Source organism: Pteropus alecto, unplaced genomic scaffold (genome assembly GCF_000325575.1).
Source record: "Pteropus alecto unplaced genomic scaffold, ASM32557v1 scaffold92, whole genome shotgun sequence".
Classification (NCBI taxonomy): Eukaryota; Metazoa; Chordata; class Mammalia; order Chiroptera; family Pteropodidae; genus Pteropus; species Pteropus alecto.
The window spans coordinates 14,343,067-14,357,875 of record NW_006432447.1 but is presented as its reverse complement, the minus strand read 5'-3'; the positions used below and the strand labels follow the sequence as shown (position 1 = coordinate 14,357,875).

General features: G+C 35.0%; 1 protein-coding gene across 5 annotated transcripts in view; it reads left to right on the top strand.

Moving 5' to 3' along the window:
• ZNF385D (zinc finger protein 385D) overlaps window positions 1–14,809 on the top strand; it is a 269,512-nt gene that overhangs the window by 188,300 nt on the left and 66,403 nt on the right. For all 5 annotated transcript variants that reach the window (XM_006907276.2, XM_025043631.1, XM_025043630.1 and 2 more), the window contains one exon: window positions 2,554–2,716. In XM_006907276.2, coding sequence (XP_006907338.1) covers window positions 2,554–2,716 — 163 coding nt within the window. The remainder of the gene's footprint in view (window positions 1–2,553; window positions 2,717–14,809) is intronic.

The window sequence follows — 14,809 nt, the reverse complement described above, 5'->3', positions numbered from 1 at the left end:
GAAAGATTAGATGTGGCTAAATAATCTATCCAGTCCAGTGAAGTGGCCAAAATGGGTAAGGAGAGCTGACTGAGTTTTCTTTTTTACACAAGCAGCACATCTTTATACAAGATACCTGTGTCAAGGTGGACCAAGAGTTATGGGTCAGTGTACATAGATAGAAAAATTGCTCCTAGTACAACCCAAGAGCAGTTCAATAAATTCTACAAACATTAAACAAAGGCTGATGACAAAGAAAATTTGTAGTATCCAGGATTATCTCTCTACATTCAGTTTCCAACTCATATGTCCACTTCTACTCTAACACACATACCCTGCACCATCATAATCACCTTGATCTTCTCTATTACACTCACCACCTCCATCATTCCCCTAAATTCTATATGTTTGGGGCTTTCCAGAGCACTTCGGACCTTCATATCATTGGGTTATTTTCAGATTTGTAGGACTTAGTTGTATTTTTTTTAATCAGATAATTTTTAATTAAGATAATTATTATCAGGGTGCTTTGGGACTATTATTCAATTAACAAGTGAGTATGCATTATCTTATTATTTTGTTCTGTTTTGCTTTTTAATTCATCAGGTGTCTCAGTTGGGACTTACCAACTATTGGTCATTTTATCATCCCCTTCTCCCCACGACTCCCAGAGCCATTTCACTTGTTGGGAGCATCAGCTTAACTGTACCTGTGCAAAGAGTATTTGGGGGGGTGGGTATAAGTATTCTCTTTACTTGCAGGATTCTTTAGGATTTTTTCTTAATTTCCAAAATAGTTATGTTCACCTGGTCCCATGGTGTACTCAAACAAAATTTTGTCTTGTTTGAAATACCACTAAGATTTGCTAGAAACTTTAAAATGTATATTTTGGAGGTATAAGTGAAGATATCACTGTTAATTTAAACCCTATCTTTTAATATGTATTATACCTAAAATATCCACTTCTAAATATGCTGGACAGAGAGAAGAGAGGAACTTTGCTTTAAGAGAAAGTATGTAGCCAGCTGCTTAGAGAAGATGACCAACTGTAATTTGGATTTAATTGACTGTATTGCCTTCAAAAGATATGGCCAAGAGACTTGATTTATTAAAGAGGAGAACTAGGCAGGAAATAAAAAGGGACACACCTCTGTCCATCAAAGTAGCATTCTCCATGTAGAATCAAACCAATCCAACCTATCACTGGTTCTTCAATTAATTATAGCAAGTCTTAATTTCACATTTGGCTCACACTATGTCTTTTGATGTTATGTGTTGTTGGAAAACTGTAACTGATGCATGAGTGTCCTCTCTGTTCAAACTGTTTCTAATATATAATTTCCTTGTCCAGTGTTCTTTCAATAAGGGTACCTAGTTCTCTGAAGATACTTATCAGAATGATGCAAATGAAGGTGTGGATTATTTATTTATCATTTATTAAAAGATATTATACCGCAGCACCTTACCTACCACAGTTGCTGTGATGAAGAGGACAATGTGATTATTATTTTTCTGACAAAAGGAAACATTGAGTTTAAATATGCCATGGAAAATCATGGGTAGTCTAACAGGCATAATCCTCCACTGAGATATCTTCTTTGTTAGATGACATTTTTAAATGTTTTGAGCTGGAAAACCTTTTGATTTAAGAATCTCTCTGCCCACTCTCAGCCTCATCCCAAGCCACAAAGGCTTTTGTTCTCTATAAATCAACATTAATAAATACAGATTTCTTTAAGATGATTTTCTATCTCAATTAATGTGTCTCTACAGTACCCCCAAAAAATAATGTTAAGGAAATATAAACTTGGGAAAATATATCTTGCTGTTTTAACAAAATCTCAGAAGGCACAGGCAAAAGAATTGCCTTAGCCCCATTAGTAGTCAAAACACACTGAAATCTCCTTACAATGGATCGGGGTTTGAAAGACCTATGTGTTGAAAGAATGTCACTACCATAATTTCTCAGACTACCCTCTATAAGAAGCAAGGAGAAAGAAAGAATCAGAAATTTGATTTCTGTGTACCCCGTTTGGACTCAGGCAGTGCCTTTGGTTTTGAACTCTCAAGCTTCAATCTCAGTCTCCAGGGTGCCCACTTCCCTTGTTATGTGTGAACTTTTTCTTATAGATACCCTTTGGGGACTGTATTAATAAGACACATTGTAGAAAGAGAAAACACATTTCCCAAGCCAAGAATAGGAGAGCCGTTCTTTTCTAGGGCCCTTGTTAATCTCTGGGAGCCCAGCATCTTCTGTGGCAGAACAAAGGCAATCCAGGTGTAAATTTGTACTTTTTTCCACGCCACAAAGAAAATGTTATTCATGTGTTAGTGTTCAGCTACATGTCTCTTAAGGGAAGCAATAGAATGTTTCTTCCTTCCATCCAGAGGCTTTAGAACTTGATCCCCATTGCTTTCTAGCATCATTCTAAATAGAACCCCACTGTTTGGCCACGGCCAGAATTAGCTTGAATGGTACCTATTATTGAAAGGGAGTCTGTATTTGCAGTAATACAGAGAATGCTAGTTTAGAAATGAGCCTGATTGCATGGTTCATTTTGTTCTCCTTTGTAGAGCCAGGCTGCGGCCCACTACAAAGGCACGAAACATGCCAAGAAGCTCAAAGCACTGGAAGCCATGAAAAATAAGCAGAAATCTGTAACTACCAAGGACAGCGCAAAGACAACCTTCACCTCCATCACTACCAATACCATCAATACCAGCTCTGACAAAACAGGTTAAGCGATGATCTTTGTTGTTGTCGTTGTTGCTGTTGTCGTCGTCATTTGGGATTCCTTCCCTTGTCTAACCCCATGTCTGTTTACTTATGTTCCTGCCACATTAATTCATGCTTGATCCATCTTTCTATGTAATGATAATTGTATCCCCTCAGTTTTCTAATACCCTTAAGACATTAAGGTAATCACTAATTATACTACAGATTTTTCACTTAAAGCAGTCCTGTGGCTGTTTTAAAGGAACACAACAATCATAAAGGCATTTGAAGCCATGTCCCCAGAAACCCTTTTTGAGAAGTGCACCCTTTCAGTGTGCATTATTGGTATCTTGTATGCAGCACCCCAGCCTGTAACTGCATGGCAGATTTAATTTAACTGTGAATACACAGCGAAGGATGCCAAATGAATTGAGAAGACCCAAATAAGGACATTATTGACAGGCCTTATTCTTATAAATCCCAAGCATTGCAGTGTTTTAAGTAGCGGCTATGTAATTCTGGGTTTGTTATGGCTTGGTAACCTTCTCTACGCACACACAGGTAAGTGTTATTGATATCAATTATTCTTTTTAACAGAGTCTTCACAGTAAAATAATGGCTTCTGAATGGCCCCCTGGGACAGCTCCTACAAACAACCAGTTTATTCACAGCAGTGGAAGCCAATGGGGTCTTCCTAAGCTGGCATTTTAAAATATAAAAACACTAGTCCTCAAAATTTACATGAAAGGAAGTCCTGTGTGATTCATGGATGTCCCTTGAAAAAATCACTGGTTGTTTTTCAGTCCCTACAAATGACAATGGTCAGGAAGCATTGGTATCATCAGAGATGGTAATGTCTTAACTAGAAAAGACTCTTCTGTCCATGACTGTGAAAATATAAAACTGCAGTGATCAAATAGAACAGATTATGATGACTTTATTACACATGGTTACATATATTAGACACATATATGCTACTCAAAGGATTTGGGGAGATACTTACTCCTATGTGAATCTGTAAGGGATAATGATGTTCTCTCCAAGTTCCCGAGACAAAATTGCTATCCTTTACCCAGCCATTATTGGTAGATGCATCATGCTGTCCTCCCTGAAGAACCCTATATGCTCTCTGAGGCGGAGTGCATCTGTCATCTTTGTACCCTGGCACCTGATGTAGATGCTGAGTAAAATGTCTATTGAATGGCTGAATTTCCTCTCACCCCTTTGATTCTCTGATTCATTCTATTTTGTGTCACAACATACTAAAGGAAAAATGAAGCCCTTGTCATGTTCACTTCTTTTGTATCAAGAATAAGACCTGCATTATGCTATTTTATTAATTTAGATGTAACACTTTACAGGGAAAGCGTTAATCTTTTTTCTATTATTGAAAACTCACTGCCTTATTTGCGGAGCTGTAGGGGAATGAACAGTAATGAAGCAGGTGAGTGCAATATTTGCTCCCAGATATTGGGGCACAGATTTGCATCCCTAAAGCCATACTTTCCATAAAGAAATATCTTTCATTTGCGAAAAGATAGTAGGTAAGGAGAACAAATAGATGTATTTGGTGTAAAATTTTTGCTTGCCCCCAAACTTTTTTACTCCTAGACATTTTAATCAATAATGGCTTTTTGGGTTACCTTGACTCCTCTTTAAATTGCAAAACTCCCTGTTACATTGAGGATGCACATCATTTAAATATAGCTTTGTACATGGTGGGTAGAGCTGCTAACTTGGGTTAGGAAGGCTCCCACGTGCATTGTCTCTGTTACATAAATGAGTTATGAATTCATTCTTCCATTCCTCAACTTAGAGACAAAAGGGTAAAGGCTGGCAGTCATCATGACTCTGTCCTTTTAGAAGTTAAATGAGAACAGTTTGGGGATTGGACTGTGAGAAACAACCTATATAAAATAAATAGATCTCCAATGGAGATGCCAGAACTTACCTAATGGTTGGAATGGCATTGAAATGGTGAGCCATCCCTTCAGGCTGGAGCTAAAGAAAATCTAGAAAGGCAGAAGGGATAGTAAAATCTATAAAATTGGAAGGAAGTGATGGGTATCAAGAATTGCTCTCTTAATCTGTGGAGATCTACATCCAAAAAAAAAAAAAAATCCATAGGTTGAAAATCTAGCACATTCACCAGATATTTTAAGCCAAAGTCTATAAAACTGAGATTTCCACAAAACTACCTATGAGAAGTAGCCCAAGAATACTCCTGTCATTTAATAGTTTCTTTACCCATCAGTATTGCAAATCAGAGGCACCTATGCTGACAAATTGGAGTTTTCTTAAAACTTATCATTGGTCCTCTTTATTACTGCCTGCTTCTTCATGCTGATTAGGAAGGAGTACAACCCTGAATATAAGATGGTTCTCTGAGCTAGTTTCCTAGAACAGTTAAATATTTGGTGACAGAAGGAGAGCTAAGACTCTAGAATTAAAGATCATGATTTTTTAATAATAAAAAATATTAACCATTCTACTTAATGAACAAGGTTTTTCTTTTGATTCGTGGATTTATCCATACATAAAATTAGAAATATATTGTCACATTTTATTGATTTTATCAAATTATTCTTAATAAAAATAATCCAAATATATGTTTTAAATATTGCTTTTTAAAAAGCTAAAAATACAATTATTTGGTAGATGAGAATCTTAAGAGAAGGTTGAGCAGCAATAGTGAAAAAGGCAGGAAGTAGTATGAACTTGAGAATTAGAAAATTGACAGAGGTTTTCCTGAGTTTCTCTAACATACGTACAAGAAATAGAATACTCATTAAAAACAAATTTTCATTACAAATCTACTTGATAAAAAGAGCATTGTGACAAACAATTCCTCTTGAATTCCAAAATCATATATTAATGGTTTTAATTGCCGCCTTGGGCTAACAAATATGTCTTAATGACACATGGGGTAAGCTTTTATTCACTAGCTTTATGATCTTGGAATTCTTTTTCATTATTTATGTCAGTCTGCATGCTGGAGTGGTGAGCAATAGATAATATTCAGTGATCAACCACCAACTGCTCACAGAAAGCTTTGTTTCCCTATCTCTAGGCATGAAAGATACTCCCTAACATAAAAGCATAATTTTAGTTCTTGTGATCTAATGTTAGGCTGGCAAATTGACACAAAGACAAATTTACAGGCAAAAGTAATATTTTAAAAACTATTCTGAACACTCGAAATTGTTGGCATATAATGGTGATTGCTATTTATTACAGAATATTTCATAGAGCAAACATTGTCCAAGTTGGCCAGAATAACTTTATCTGATCTAGCAAGGTAATTTTATACAGCAAAAGAAATGACAAGAATTAAGAAATTATGCTCAAAGCAACTTGGCATATGTAACTCAGTTGTTTTTGTTTTGTTTTGTTTTCTATGAAATAACAAATTCATAGTTGTCTGATTTAGTCTTGCACTAGGTCAGTCATCCTATGATCTTTCTTTACTATCCCTTTTGGGGAACTCTATTTCCATGGCCTTTCAGTTAGTTTAGGCTAGATTATACTGCAGTAAGAAATAATTTCTAAATCCTCGTGGCTTTTTTCAAATTATTTCTCACACTGCATATCAGCTACAGGTTTGTTTGTTTGTTTGTTTGTTTGTTTGTTTTCATGTTAATTTAACTCTAGAGCCATGCTAATGAAGCAGTCACTAGCTGTATATTACCAATTCTATGGAAGAGGGAAAAAAAGTGTCCTGAAACAATAAGCTTTTAAAGCTTTTTAATGGAAGTGACATATAAAATTCCTCATGTGGCCATTGGCAAATCCCATGATTAAGCCTGATTATAACTGGGGAGGAAGAATAATCTCCAGGGAGGGGAAGCAGATATTAGTGAGTAATTAAACACGACATTGTATCTTAGCCTCAACTATCACTTGTGCTTAGATATTTCAACAACATTTGACATCTCTAACATTGTTCTTCTAAGTGCTAACCTGATTCTTCATGGCTTATTGCTCATTCACTTGGATGGTTTGTCAGTACCTCTAATTTACAGGTTTAAAAAAATAGAGCTAATCTTGACCATCATCCCCAACTTTCTCTTCATTCTGTCTTTACTTAGTTTTATTTTGGGTTGTGCATTTCAGAGTTGAAATTTTCTAGTTGCTTTGCCTTTTCTGTCTCAGTCTGCACATCAATTCAGTTGTTGGAATCCACTCCCCTCCCAGCCCTAGAAAACATCTTTCATTCTTTCACACACAGTTACTACCTGTTCTCTGGCCTCATAGCTCTGTGTCCTGCCCATACAATTGCCCTAGCCTCCATTCTTGCCCCTTGACAACCCTATCCATCACAGCACTTACCTATTCAGAAACCTTCAGTTTACCTTTATGTGGAACCTCATGTCCCTCCTTGATATGACCTTGATTTGACAACCTGCCTTTCCAAACTTTTCTTCTATTGCTCATCTGTAATATTTTCTCCTAGAGACACACTTTGTTTTTTTATCTGTGTTTTTTATACTGTTTTTCTAAATTTCTTAAAAAATATATTACTTTTCTCTTTATCTTTTGCCTATGAATTTCCATAAGAACCCATATTCTTAAACCTTAAAACTTTCAGATTCTTAAAATGTAAGTTTTATGTCTTTACTTTCTCCTATTGCTAGATGATGTGTTCATTCAGAGTACACAGTTGAATAATCCTTTTATTTATTTTTTACTCTTCTTTTTCATAAAAATAATAAATAAGTAGTTTTAAAACTTAAAGTAATCACTTGTGTTTTTGTTCATGAATTGAAGCATAGCAAAAATTTAGACTTCTTTGCAAGTATTTGGTTCTCATTAATCCAAGAAATTCTGAAATGTTGCTCATCAAATTTTAGAGTTGCAAATTTTCATAAAGATCATCAAGTCAAACCTCTAAAATTTCTTTGTTTTTTGGAGATTCTCTGGTTGCACAGATAAAACACTTGACATTTCTAATGCCTCTTCAGTGACTATCAATCAGGAGTTAATTAGCCTATTAAGTATATAGATTTACCCTAGTCATCTAATTGGTAAGATTGGGAACATTTCTCCAGGGTTCTATTACATAATTCTCTTTACAAAGTCAGTGAATTGCAAATATATTCATTAGGTAAAGGTAATATGTTACAATTTAAATGTGCACTTTTCACTTGTGATTTAGTATTTTTTGTATACATTTTTACCTCTCTTTTTCTTTTTTAAATATAAAATTATAATCCCGAGGTGTTGTACTCACTTGACTCAAAGATGCAAGAGTGAAATACTTTTGAATCTATTGTTGAGAAGGTCTATGAATGCAAAGGAGCATTTATTTGCTCTGGATTAATAATTGACTCTAATGTTTATTGGAATTCACATTATTTGTTCTGGGACTTAGAGTGATAAAGAGACTTTTCTAAAGATAAAGAATATATCTGATATAAATTGATGGCCAGTGACTGCAAACAAATACATTAGGAAGCAAAGCCTCTTTGGGAAAATCAGTCACTTATAAGGTCACAAAGTCTCTGTTCTTTTCTCTCCTGAGCGTTACCCTCTCGAGCCAGCTATTTCCATCAGGCTCCGTGCCAGCAAAGCTAGGCACACATGTTTTTTCCTTCCTATTTAGCTAGAAGCAAAATCATTGGAATGGTGATCTGGAAATAAAGGTGGTGGATGAATAATTTGTAAGGAAAAGCCAATTCCAATGTTATTTAAAAAACAGACACACAGTTTTCAGCAGAGGACAAGTAGGAATTAGTTTTGTTTCTGTTTTCAAAAGGAAAATGGGAAAATTTTGCTTTTCTTGACATAGACTTCAGACTAATGTCTCAAGGCTAAAATTATAACAAACTACAATCTGGGTTTGACATCAGAAACCCATATATACACACACACACACACACACACACACACACACACACACACATATATACACACACACACACATACACACACACACACACATACACACACACATATAAAAGTTATAGTATATATAAATATTTTATACACATATTTATTTATATGCAAGATTCTGTCTTTGAAATATCCCACTACACCAGATCTTTATAATTAGCATTGTACATTTTCTTTAGGAAGAAAAACAAACATTTTTGTGGCTTATGAATCCATAGCTTTGTTGTACTGTAAAGGCAATATAAAGCCATTTGAAAGGGAGCACATTTCTATCAGCACTTACAGATCTGGTGCAGTGGTGTGCAAACGCCCCTCTCGGCATAGGGGCATTTTTACTATCTCCTGGGGTCTTTCTTTTCTGACCCATTCTCCCAAACAAAGCCTCCCTGGGACAATCACTACTCCATGATAAAGGACCCTATTGCAAGCACCTTGGCGTAGGAGTTGAAGCACCATTATGAGACCATTTATTTTAAAAGAAAGTGCTTTTTCTTTTCTTAGCACTGGTTCATGACTTGCTTCAGATTGGTCAAAGAAAGAGACTTTATCAAGTGTTCTCTTCTCAAGATACGTGAAAAGTGCCAGCAGAGTGTCCTGGTAGCAGATATCTAGAGAGATTGAAAAAGAGAAGAGGGAAAAGAAAACACCTAAAGCTCATTTGAATATTGTGGTTCCAGGATCTTCGTATGCTAATCAGTGATGACAAATGGTATATATTATGGGTGACGTGAAATAACAAAAACAATACTTTATCCCATTCTTTTTGTGTCTGAGGAAATCAAATGAAAGTTATTTTGCTGGTTCCATCAGTCTGATAAACATTTGACCTAGATGCATTACATATGACTTCTCTTCTTGAATCGCAAAAGAATTTCACAGTGAATTCTTCACGTGGACAAGAAGAGTTGCCTTCTTCGACAAAATGAATGGGTTATGTAGTAAGGACATAAACTTCTTAAGGAAACTGTCATAGAGCTTTGTGTGGGTGCTGGTATATGGCGTGCAAGATAAGAGAGGAATTAAGACTAAATTGATATGCTTGTATATAATTTTATGATATTGTCTAAAACAACAGGATCTTTTACTTGTGTATGTGTGCGTATGCATGCACGTGCTTGTGTATACACTGTGTATGCGATCGTCTTTCTTTACCATAAATATCAAATCTATAAAATAAATAAGCTAAATATCTAACTAGTATCTGTGAAATACTAGACATCTGGATGAATTTTAAAAATTAAATTAAATTCCCAGTGGCTTTGTCTACAGATGCCATACTTCTAGAAACATCTGTGCCTATGTGTGTGTTTGTACATTTTTTTTAATTTCTGGAGGAGTGTTTTTTTCTCCTGTTTTAACGTCGTTCTTATGAATTGAGTAGACATAAACTTACATAATGATAAAATATTTCAATTGCAAAATAATTCTTGAAGGTAGAATCTTAACTATAACAAAAATTAGAACAATAATCAAATATGACAGAATGTGAAATGAGAACCTATAAAAATTTGTGTACCATTAAAGAACTTTGTCTCCAAAGTGGAAAAGTGAAGAGTTTGCTATCTAATAGGAAGAGACATGAAATGTGAAACAAAACATGTTAAAAACACATTTCTTACAACCAAGAGACATAAACTTCTACTGAATTTTTGGCAAAATTCAAACTGAAACAGACATTTAAATTAAGAATTACAATCGCATTTGTGTTCTATGAATTCCAAACTCTTAAACATGGCATCAGAACTCTTTGTAATCTACCATTTCTGGCAGGCATCCACATCTCTCCTTAACTATAGCCCGACAAAATCACTTGAGGATTGAGAGCAAGGTGTCCACATTCTTTTACCTGGCAAAACCCTTCCTTATACTTCACCCCATCTCATGTATCATGTACAGATACACAAGACGCACATGTTGTGTGCCAGGGTACACATGAACGGATTGACACAAACATGTACAAATACATTCACGCTCTTTTGCCTGAGTGATTCCTACTTCCAGGCTTCTGTGTAAGCTCTGTACTTGCACCTACTTGTCAACCCCAGCAAATTTCCACTTCCTTGATGGCATGTACACCTTTATCTTATATGTCTTTATCCCAGCAAGTATAAGTTTTATATTAAAACTATCATTTAACAGTGATATATTACTTTTACTCTATGGAAGGTCATCCTAAAAATTATTTTAACAATAACAACTAGCATACTCTAAAATATATAGTAATTATTTGAATACATATAGTCAATAAGTTTTGCTGAACTCTAATATATTTAACTACTTTATAATACAGATCAAAGACATCAACCAGCGTAACTCAGAATTTGAATGTGCAACCTTTGGGTTGAGCATTTTCCAAAGACAGCATAAAATTAAATTGCTATTTTAATTATCATAATTGCATTCAGATTTGTCATTAAATTACTGTGCTACTTCAGTTTCTAATGAGTGTTAAGAACATTTTTAAAAGCTCCGTTGAGTCAGATTGACTGTGTACTAACTTCAAGTTATGACATTGGTGTCGGGTTAAATTTGAGGTCAGGGAGCATATTTAACTCCATGGGGTAGAGTCTGTGCCGCTTGGCCAGTGCTCAGCCAGTGCTCTAGTTTGCTTTTGTTATGACTCAGTTTGGGGGCAGTTGACAACATTTTACACTTATGTGATTGCTCAAATCAGTCGCCCTCAGACTAACGGTTGGTGCCTGGCCAAACTCCAAGGCGAAGGTCAAGATGCAGAATATGTAGCAGTAATGATACCCATTTGGACTTTATTTTATTTTTTGTCCAGTTTTCTGTTTCTCTGCCAGCTCTCTAGTAGAATTAAGTAAAACCAGGGAAGAAAAGTAATCCTTTTTTTTCATGCGGCTCAGGAAGTAGAAGAGCGTGTGGATAAGAAAACCATTTTTATCCTTGTCTGAAATGGTCAGAGATTTGAGTCTAACTCATGAACTCTAGGTTATTTATTTATTCTTTTGTCAGCCCACACCCACTCATTCTTTTACAAGTATTTTTGTAATATATAAGGTATTGCAGAGATGAAAATTAAGATGCAGAATTCTACCCACAAGATTGGGAAAACAAGAAATAAACCCAAAATGCAAGCCTGGGTAGGTAATGGTTTGTCAGGAGAAAATAGCAGATATGGTGCCATGAAAGTGTAGAGCAGGTAGAATGATCTCTTCATACGAGAGAGGTAGAAGCAGATACAGAGATTATTAATCAACATGTGCTCTAAGCTTAATGTCAGGGGTATGTAATCCCTAAAATAACTCCTTGGATAAAGTAGTTCTTTTGAACATTAGTGAGAACTCAGTGATTGCTTGTCTTTAGATATGGCTCCTGTCCTCTAGCGACTCACTTTAGTAGGAGAGACAGAGAACAAAAGGCTATAATGAAGTAGTTTAGAAATTCTATGCTAGAGGATTGAAAGTCATGGCAGTCCTAGCAATTGGAAGTAGACATTCTTAATTTGCAGATAAAGAAAGCAGGTTTTGAGTTAAATAACTTATCTGAGGTCAACAAATTTGTAAGAGGCAGAGTTAGGATTTGAACCGAGTTCTGATTCCTCCCAGGGCCTTTTGCCTCCCTGTCTCCTCTTAGGCAGAAAATTGTTTAATCCTCCCAGAATCCTTGTTAGCACTAGCCCCAGTTTTGATTACTAACTGATATCAACATGTTGTTGGATTATTCAGATAGTTCCTCTTATTTACAGGATGCTGCTGTAAATAGTTGCTTTTGCATACTTGGACCTGTTAAAAGATTTCAATGTGTGTATCTGCCCACATTTATGCTCCTCATGTCTTTATTGTGGTTTTCACCTGCATGGAAGCTGGTAAGAGAAAATAAGGTTAAGGGCCAAAGCATTTTGCTAGGCTACATTTTGTTAATGAAAACCACGCTGTTATTTTTATTATTTTGCCAGACAGAAAAACATCATGTGTACTGAAAAGGAACGTCTTTGATCTTTCTATGTAAAATTTGTAGCAGATAATATAGGGTTGCACGTGAAGCCATTTCAACCATAGTTTTTCTATGTATGTTGATTTCGTAATACCGTCTAGACAATGACAGAATTCTCTGGAAGAATAAAACTGAGGTCTTAAATACAAAGGACAAAAAAAAATCTGCTTTTTTTGACCTTTAAATGTTAATTTTTCTAAATGAGTATACAAAATTATCAAATAAAGTTACAGAGTTACCTACATTGGAAGAGATTAAGGTCTGCGGGACGTGTAAGGTCTCCTAGGAATTTCCACTTTGGAAAAGGGCTTTAATTCTTTCAGGTAACTAAGGCAATATTTAGTGCAGTAATTTTGGTAATTGAAAATCCAGTAACCTAGAAAGGATTGGTTCAGGGCCCATAAATGCAAGTTTTCTCCTTTGTTAGTAAGACATTTTAGATCAGGATATAGTGACATTTAAAAATAAGCTAATATAGTTTAAAGTCTAAGGTCATAAATTGTTTTTTCCCTATAAAGTTGGTTAATTTCCTAAACAGGAAAAACAGTGTGCTTTTTATTTATATAGTTTTTAAAATTTCAAGATGGTATATAGATTATCATGTTTTATCCTCATACAGAATTTTTTTAATGTGTAAAGAATTATTTCTAAGTATTGAAATCCCCATTTAAAAAAAATTGCTTTACGGAAGACTATCAAAATAGGACAGAAATCATAGTTATCTCCCTATTAGTAGAAACAGTTTATATAGCACTCATTTGCCAAATATTATTGAAAAATATATTTGTGATGTAGTATCTGCCTTTTAGTTATTTCCAGATACTCATGTATATTAACTTTTGTGTCCTAGGAAGGAGGGAATTATATATCACCTTGAAAGATGAGTAGATCTTAAAAAGGTTTTTAAATCAGTAGGTGAAAAGCAATTTCTTTCTTCAAAGTAATTCAAGATTCTAACCAGATTATGTATCTTTGTGTTGAAAACCACTAATCTAATAGCTATGTTTGGAACAGTGGTAGAATAATTTACTTGTCATGGCTCTCAAACCATTGACTATTTCCGTCTGCTATTGTTCTCTTTATTCAAAAGGATAAAGGTAACATCTTCCATCAAACATGCAATTAATTGAAGAGGGTGAGATGGTTTTCCTAAGTTGTATCCTGCAGAAATTTAATTTTTTATAATGCAAACAATAATGAAGGAAAGAAGTCAAGCAGGACTTGATTGACAAAGTTATTTTTCACACAGAACACGTTTAGAATCTATAAAGTAAGTCTGCTCAATTTGCAGGTACTTTGTCATCAGGTTAATGCAGTTGAGTTTTTTTGTTTTTTTGGTTTTTTTTTTTTTAGGATGTTTGTCTTGACTTAAAAACCAGACAAAGGCTTTGTTTTATCTTCATCCAAATCCCACTCAATGTAGAATTCTGAACAGTAAGGAGTTTTTGGTTTTCTCAGCTGTCTTTTTTTTTATTAAATTTTTAGGGTAACATTGGTTAATAACATAAGTTTCAGTTATATAATTCTGTACGATATCATATGTATATTGCCTTGTGGGCTCCCCATTCAAAATCTAGTCTCCTTCTGTCACCATATATTTGACCCTCTTTACCCTCTTCATCTTACCCACACCCCTCTTCCCTTCTGGTAACTGCCATACTATCTGCGCCTATGAGTGTTTGTTTGTTTGTTCACTTGTTGCTTTCTGTTTTATAGCCCACATACGAGTGAAATTATATGGTTCTTGTCCCTTTCCATCTAACTTACTTCACTTAACATGATTCTCTCAAGACGCAAGTATGTTATGTCAGCTATCTTCTTATTCCAGAAAGAAAAAACAAAACATTTACTATAATGCGTCACAATCCCTGGTTAATCGATGAGCATATTTGCTTTTGGGTACCTCAGCGCATACTCAATTCCACATTAGCATTACAAAAATCACATATATGGCTATTTAGAATCTGTGCTGTATTTCAGTTTAATGAAAGCTTTACTCAAATGCATGAGTGAGTATATGTAGCTTTACTTTAGTGTGAAAATTAAAACAAAACTTTTAGTATATTAGATGGCAAATGGTAAATATCCACCGTCAAAAGTTAAAAAAAAAAAAAAGGAAAAGACAAGTCAGCCATTTGTCTAGATCATGGTTCAGAAAAATTTTTCAGTGAGGGAGCCAGTTATTAAATATTTTAACCTTTGTAGATCATATCATCTGTCACAACTACGTAACTCTGACACTGTCACGTGAAAGTAGCCATTGGC